Below are 8653 nucleotides of genomic sequence, written 5' to 3'. Positions count from 1 at the left end.
CAGATGTTTTGAAAATATATTAGGTGAAATGTTAAATGGAATTGGCCTTTTCTTTTCCTATTTCTGTTTTTTAGAACACTCTGCGCATCTTTCCACACCCTGCTTATTCCCAAGACCCTGAATCACAATCATATTTGCTTTTGCTTGAAAGTGAATAGAGGGGTAGGAGAGGCCAGGGGATTGCCAAGGGCGGGGGGAAAAAAGGGACACATATGTAATACCCTAATATATATCAACTATAATAAAAAATAAAAATAAAATAAAATTTTTAAAAAGAAATAAAATTATCAAATCTTACAATGTTTTTTAAAATTTTATTGATTTCCTGACTTCCTCACAAATTACAACTATCAGCTCTTAACCAAGAATAAATTTGCTCATCAATCAGGGCTTTTTTTTATATGAACTTTTTAATATGATCCAGCAATCCTTCTTCTGGGTACTTACCCCCAAAAACTTGAAAACATTTATTTACAAAGATATATGCACCCCTATGTTTACTGCAGCATTATTCATGGCAGCCAAGACATGGAGACAACCAAAGTGTCCTTTGATAGAGGATGGGAAAAATAAGATATGCTATGGAATACTACTCAGCTGTAGAAAAGATGAAAAACTGCCATTTGCAACAACATGGATGGACCTTGAGAATATTATGCTAAACGAAAGAAGCCGGTCAGAAAATGCTAAGAACTATATGATTTCACTCCTATGTGGGATATAAAACGGAAACTCATAGACACAGACAGCAGTCTGGTGGTTACCAGGAGGAAAGGGCCCAAATGTTTGGTGACCAAAGATGATTTGCCTTTGGCATCGGCACACAATGCAACATATAGATCACGTATCATAGAAATGTACACTTGAAACCTATGTGATCTTATTAACCCATGACACCCCAATAAAGTTAATTAAAATAAAATGAATATTTCTTCTCTTACCTTAGCTAACATTAAGCTCATCACTACCTAACAGAAATGTAAACAATTTTTAGCACATATTTCAGCAGTCCTAATCTCATAGATGACAAAGTAGCCATTTTCTCAGCAGTATGTTAAACAGTTCATAATGATGGCTTATTTTAAAATCTTTCTTGGTGCTGTCATTTTTAATGGTAAAAAATTCTGTTTTAATATGTTATAGAACTCAGTGTCACATCTTTCTTAAATACAAAATAAAAGTGAGAAAATATTTGACAATAAAGAAAGAAAATAAAGGTCTTACACCAGAGTCTCTTCTCCACCATCAGCGTCGGCGGCAGGTTTCAACGTGCAGGTCATGGCCTCACAGGAAGGATCGGCGCATTCCTGTAAAGCACACCCAATGGAAAGCGGGCTCAGCATTTTTCTCTGTGAGATTCTGGCACAGGATGGCAATAACATTTCACTTTTTAAACTAAATTATTCCGCTATACAAGTGGTAAAGGCCTGGGGTAATGGGTCGGTCTAGTAGGAGTCAATGGGAGGAAAAGGGGACACTTTCAACAATAAAGATTTTAAAAAATTAAGAATTACAAAAAATTTAAGAGGATTAGAAACTAGCTCTTAAAAGGACAAAAATTGAATTATTCAAGAATGACCCCCAAATAAATGTGTCCTAGGTGATATCATGTAAATTAATTTAAAACTTCATGGGAGAATATTTCTATGCTATAAAAACTGAAAATAGAGAAAAAATATTTTAAATCTTCAATTTGTTTTACCGAGATTGCATAATTCTGATCACGAGAACTGGTAATTAATTCATACACACACATACACGTGCGTGCTATTCTCATTTATGGATATAAATCCAAAAAGAAACTTGAATAAAACTTAGTTAAGCATCATTTTATTAATATAATAACTCTCAATTACAACTATGTAGTTTTTTTTTTTCTTTTAAATCTTCAATTTGTTTTACCGAGATTGCATAATTCTGATCACGAGAACTGGTAATTAATTCATACACACACATACACGTGCGTGCTATTCTCATTTATGGATATAAATCCAAAAAGAAACTTGAATAAAACTTAGTTAAGCATCATTTTATTAATATAATAACTCTCAATTACAACTATGTAGTTGTTGTTTTGTTTTTTTTCACCAAATGCAAGGGTGTCTTAACTGCACAGAATAGAGTAACATAATTATTCGCGTTAAGAGACTTAGAAAGAAAAAAACTGTTATTGTGATAGATGGCAAAAATTAGTTGGTAAAAATTCAGTAAGCATTATTGCATTATTTAAACATACAAAAAAAACCGTGAACAGAATTCTGTGTCATCGTGATGAAGAAAATCTATCTGATATATAACAAATATATCCAATAAAATAAAGAATAAGACAAGGATTATTTATAGTCTATATTTATATGGAAATTGTGGTACATGTTATGAGACAAGAAAAAGATATAAAAGTGTAATAATTGGGTGGTGTAAATCACATTTTCACTATTTGTATGTCATAAAATTCTTACCTGGAAAAAAACATATGTTCAACTCTAAAAATATTGGGTAAGTCACTATGTTAGCTATTTAAGATAATAATCAAATAACATAAACAGTCATAATAAATTAGAACCAAAAATTAAAAAAAAACTTTACACATACTAATAATAACAACAACAAAAAACAAAATACTTTAGAATAAACCTTCAAAATGTGCCAGAATTACATGGAGAACTTTATATATAACTTTTCTGAGGAACTTTCCAGGCAAATTGTCTTTTAAGACAATACTTAATACTGTGAAATGCCAGTGGCCTTTAGAGTGAAATATGAATTTAATGCATTTCAATCTGAATCTGAGTTGTATTTGTGGGCAAACTGACAAAAAGAATACTAAGCGTAATATGGAAAAACTAACATTAAAGACTTGCTATGCAAATTCTGTATGGATAGATGGTAGAGAGATGATAGATATGAAGAGAGTTACTGTAAAAGATATTAAAATGCATTGTATGTTACAATCATAAAATAGCATGATGCTTGTGGTATGATATATATACAGATAGAATGATTACTTTTAAAACCTAGAAAACACTTAAATATGTATATAAAAAACAAATGGCACATTGGATCATGAGAAACTGGATTTTTCACTAAGGGTACTATATAAAGTATATATACTATGTATGCCATTTGCAATTAGAAGTACCTAGGGTTATGAACAACTTTGGTTGTCTTGCTTGAGCAACCATATGGGAGTTGAAGCAATCACTTTAACAATCCATATCTAATTACAATTAATAAAATATTTGGTATATTTGTTATACATGATTAAGTTATTCTATGTAATCTCCTAATATAATTCAACAGCTTGACATTTCTGACTGAATACGCTGAAGCACAGAGAGAGTTTGTGCCTTCCCCTTTTGAATAAAACCCCTTAAAGTAATGGGAAAATCTTGCATTGCAGTGGGCGAATGATTAGTTTTGTAGCCTTGGAATGAGTTACTCAGCTTTTCTGAGCCTCACTGCTTCTTCTCTAATTTGGGGTCACAGCAAAACCTAGTTAGTAGGTTTGCTGGATTCATAGGCTTGTTGTGAGTAATGAAGGCGGTGAAGTACATATGAAAGCATTGTGGAGGCTGACACGTGGAAAATCTCTTCAAATATTAACTCATGTTTTTAGTCTTAAAAGTAAGAGATTGCTAAAAAACAAAGCAAAAACCCACAACAACAACCAGAAAACACCACCGGAATGCTCTCCTTTAGAAACCTCGCCTGGGATGCTGGCAAACGTTCTACCAAACATTCCCCACTGATGCCTCAGAGGGTCAGATTTTACAGGCATCAGCAGACTTAGAGCAATTGTCTTAGACATTCAATGCTAATAATCCATTTTTTACAAATTTGTTCTTTTTTCTTTTTCTCCATTTTATTCACTTCCTGGTTTACATATTGGCTGGATGAGAGAAAGCCAACTCTCTCCATGGGGAGGAATTGTGATGCGTCAACAGACAATCAACTGCGACTATATGGCACAGGATTTCTGACTAATACATTTAGGAAAGCTTCTAAGTGACATATTATAGTTAATAAGTTACCTCTAAAGAGTCATTGAACGTCATACAATCATAACCACATCCTGGCTTTTGAAATGCTTTTCAAAAGATGCCTAAAATCAGTGCAAATCTTCTTTTTACTGTGATTCCAAACTTGTCTTTAGAAAAAAATTTCCATGAAGTCCTTTTTTGTTTTTGGTTTTTATTTAGAAAAGGAAGAGGGAAGAAAACAGGTATGCCACAATCACTCTATAATAAGTTTTTGAAACCATGGACATTTCCATACCTTAGGAGAGCCACAATCGCATGCTTCCCCTACTTCCAGAAGCTTGTTCCCACACACTGGTTTTGTTATTATATTTTTAGGAATTGGTGCTTCCAGCAGGCACTTTGGTTTTTGAGATAAAATGTATTTTTCAAAATGTGAACGGCTCAATGTACTGAAATCCTTTGGGAATTTTGAACTGTAAGCAGAAAACAATCAGGGATACCATGACATATTGTGACACATGAACATGAGAACCTGACTTGTCTGAAACTCAATGGAAACTCCAAATTTAGTATCTGTTTAGGCCTGTGCTGTGTTATATGCAGAAGGTGACAGAGCATGCTGCTATTCTGGTTGGAAAACTGTTTTGCTAGACACTCAGTTAATAGCGCTAGAGTAATTTAAATTCCAGCCTGGATTCAGTACTGTACTAATTGGCAGGAGCTTCACCATTTGTTATCTTTGGCTTATTTAGCCACTGAGCCCTGAGAAGTAAGTGATAATAATAACCTAATGGAAGGAAGTAATTGCAGACTTCCATGTTCTATATTCAAGAGTTAGTTTTATTCATTTTTTTAAAATCCCAAGTCCTTGCAAGCATCTGGTACCAGAAGGTAATTAATAACAGAAAAAAATGGATTGATTAGTGATGAAGATAATTGTAATCATCTCAATTAGATACATATTTTTGGAAATATATTATTTAAAGTTAAAGTAACATAGTCACCATACTTATGCTCTAACTTGGTATATTTGAAAATGTTAAATAATGAGCCTTAATAGCTGATAAAACTTGTGCATCAAGAGGCCTGAGGGTGAATTAATGGGATGCACAGCCATTTGTAAAAAAAAAACAAAAAACAAAACAAACAAACAAAAAAAACAACAACAACATACACACACATAAAAAAATAGGCCCATCCAATTATAGAGACTACATCTGAATTCTTTAAGATTTAAGAAACATATGTATTTTTTCCTGAAGGGTGACAAGGTCTCACCTCAGATATTCATTTCAACCATTGAGTCAGTTCTTAATAAACATTTACTGAACTAATGATAACTTCTCAGTAAACTATGGTTATATTAATACATGCTTCATAGGAACTACTGAAAGATACCATTCTATGTATCCAGAGGCCTCCAAAAACTATTGACATCGGTAGTGCTTGGCCAATCCCACCAACATGCACCTTGCCTGACCTCTCTGGCCGTCAGTACTTTCAGGCCGCAGAGAACAACTGAATTCCCTTTCTCTCCTAATAGTCCCGCTCTTACTTCCTAATACCAACTGAAGCGGTAAGCCTTCTGGGAGAGCCAATGTAAGGAAATATTCTGTTCTGTCACCCAAGGACCAAGGATTACCAAGAGTTTTATTTCTACCTTTATTTACTGGCTCAGCAAATGCCCATTGTACAAAATTCATGTAAGGCATTATGCTGGTCCTCATAGAGGATATAAGACCACAGAGAACTTTACTGTAGGTTTACAAACCTCAATAACAGCAACTGAAGTTGGGGAACACAAGGAGTTTGCGTTTGCCATTCCTACACGTCGATTGTTGAAGGCAATTCCACTGTATGAGAGTTACAGGTACACTGTCACAATGTGAGTCTTTAGAACCATTAGCTGTTGTCAGTTCCGTTTTAGATTTCCATTGTTATCCTACCTTTTTATATTTACTAGGGCCCAGAAAAGCTTATCCTATTCCATAGAATTATTTTTTAATATCTATTTTTTTATTGTTGATAGTATTACGGATATCTCCCATTGTCTCCCCCCCTTTACCCATCTCCTCCCAGCTCCTACCTGCCCCCAGCTTTTCACTACCTTATTGCCTGTGTCCATGGGCATATAAGTATATAAGTTCTTTAGTTTATCCCAGAACTTATTCCCTAGAATTATAATGCTTGTTCCACATCCAAGAATCAATTTTAATGATCTGACACAGGTCTAATAATTTCACAAGTGAATTGCTAAGGATAGAACTTCAAACTCTCTGATAAATGGTTGGGGTTATGTAACTGAACAGTAAACTCTGCCAAGAAACCTTTGGGATAATTATCTGCTCTACCTACCTATGCCTGGCCTTGGTCAGCATATGCTCACCTGAGTAGCTGAGCATGGTCATGGGTCTTCATTTTCCCCAAGTTGGAACGATGCCAATTCAAAAAGTTGTTAAAGGTGACGCCTGTGTTGGGTTCAACCTTTATCTTATCACCATCAGACCAGATTTCCATACCTACCAAGGCCACTTGAATGTCTATGGTGTTATAAATCTGTGGAAAGAGCATTTTTCTTCTAAAAATTTTGAGATTTCTTTAATGTTTTAGATCCTTTGCTGACCACAAGTGATGGATAGATGTAACTCATTTTTTTAAATATATTTTATTGATTTTTTTACAGAAATAAAGGGAGAGGGATAGAGAGTTAGAAACATCAATGAGAGAGAAACATCAATCAGCTGCCTCCTGCTCACCCACCACTGGGGATGAGCTCGCAACCAAGGTACATGCCCTTAACCGGAATTGAACCTGGGACCCTTGAGTCTGCAGGCTGATGGTCAGGGCTAAATGTAACTCATTTTGAAAATAAAATTCTCAAAGTTGCCTTTACTACAATATATATGATTTAACTCTGCTAAAGTTCCCAAAACTGCTGACCTTAAACCATTGTGACCCTCCCAACTCCTTACTTGGTGAAACCAGAGGGGAGCCCCAGGCCCCAATGTGGAATCACATGTTTACAGGACAAATATCTTACCACATTGAGTAGATTCATCACATCAAACACAAAGCTTCTTATGGAAGTTAGATTTCCCTTATACATGTTATACTGTAAAATACAAAATACAAAGTATAATTAAACTTTCAAACTATATGAGAAAGTTGATGAAATATAGAAGTACACATTTTAAGAAAAATTACACATTTTAATGTAAACAAATGTACATTTATTCCATATCTACCTTATATAAGATTCTGTATTTCAACAAATTGTATTTCAAATGTAAGATTTTCTTGGTAAGATAAAAATTAGGCATTGATGTAAAATTTTAGTTTCTGTCATTTTTACATTGGATAAAACAAATTAATGATTTAAATGTTTTAAACCAATTTAATATTATTAAAATTTGATTATAAAGTAGTACTTACTAGTTAGAAGCACTGATTCTGGTATTTTTGAATATATAAATGTAACTTGTAAAGTATAATTTTGTGTCTACTTTATATTTACAAAATATAGTAAGAATTTAAAAATATTTTAATAACCCATTCAATTTTTTTCAGTATTGTGCTTGATCTCCTGTAGGTATCTGGTATTAAGAATATTTCTAATATATGACTAGTTTGGATATTAAAGGGGTGGATGAGCAAAAACTGTTGTTGGCAAGACAGGTAGAATAGATAAGAAAATCAGGAGGCAAGCTCCGCATTTTCAGCCAGAATAGTTTACTATTTGTGTTTGCTGATAAGAAAACTTAAAAGTTGGCTTAACTTGACAAGAAGCACACATATTTCATACTCACAAAGGCTTTATCCAGCACCAAAAAGAGATCAATGTATTTCTCAGCCCGAAGAAAGTATTCTTGCTTTACAAAGAGTAAAAGAACATTGTTAATAATTATCTTTATCCTAAAAGTTTGAAACGCTTACAAAGAGGTTTATTTTTTCTTCAGAGGAAAAGTAAATTGATGAATAAGTAAATAAATTATAGGTTTTCCCTGTACCATCATTGCTGAGCACAACAGTCTGTGACATATCATTGCCGAGCCAACCGAAATAAATGATGACATAGGAAAGCTACACTTACCTCTGAGCTACTGAGTGACCTAGAGGTCCGAATGCGGCCGTATCTTCTGCCAACATTTTTTACTCCACAGGTGTGGTTAGCCGGGTCTGGCTCCTCCTGGTTATATGTCAGGACAGCATGTTCTTCTTGGTCTGTGTTTTTCAGAGGCTCAATCATATATCTTTGATCACGATGTGTGAAGAATCCCCTGTGAAACATAGAGACTCATGTTTGAGGATTCTCTGCCCCAGTCACACATATTGACCAGAATGGATTAACACCTCTCCCTCCATCCCAAGCTCACACACACAGTACTGATTCATTGGCTATTGGCTTTTTCTCTAATTTAATAAATGGTGTTGGGAAAATTGGACAGATACATGTAAAAAGATGAAACTAGACCACCAACTCACACCATACACAAAAATAAACTCAAAATGGATAAAGGACTTAAACGTAAGATGGGAAACCATAAAATTACTAGTGGAATCCACAGGCAATGAAATAGCAAACATATGCCGAAGGAATTTCTTCTCTGATACTGCTCCTAGGGCAATGGAAACTAAAGAGAAAATAAACAAATGGGACTACATCAAAATAAAAA

General features: G+C 34.2%; 1 protein-coding gene across 1 annotated transcript in view; it reads right to left on the bottom strand.

Annotated features, from left to right (window-relative positions):
* The window catches only part of ADAMDEC1 (ADAM-like, decysin 1), a 17565-nt gene that overhangs the window by 1275 nt on the left and 7637 nt on the right, over window positions 1-8653 (bottom strand). Inside the window, exons 6-12 of the mRNA XM_015569248.1 lie at window positions 8071-8257; window positions 7787-7849; window positions 7021-7092; window positions 6367-6536; window positions 5732-5833; window positions 4276-4453; window positions 1225-1307 (exon numbers count right to left, since the gene is read on the bottom strand). Coding sequence (XP_015424734.1) covers window positions 1225-1307; window positions 4276-4453; window positions 5732-5833; window positions 6367-6536; window positions 7021-7092; window positions 7787-7849; window positions 8071-8257 — 855 coding nt within the window. The remainder of the gene's footprint in view (window positions 1-1224; window positions 1308-4275; window positions 4454-5731; window positions 5834-6366; window positions 6537-7020; window positions 7093-7786; window positions 7850-8070; window positions 8258-8653) is intronic.

This window comes from Myotis davidii, unplaced genomic scaffold (genome assembly GCF_000327345.1).
Source record: "Myotis davidii unplaced genomic scaffold, ASM32734v1 scaffold1166, whole genome shotgun sequence".
Lineage (NCBI taxonomy): Eukaryota > Metazoa > Chordata > Mammalia > Chiroptera > Vespertilionidae > Myotis > Myotis davidii.
Note: the sequence above shows the minus strand (reverse complement) of the source record. Positions and strands in the feature narration are given on the sequence as shown.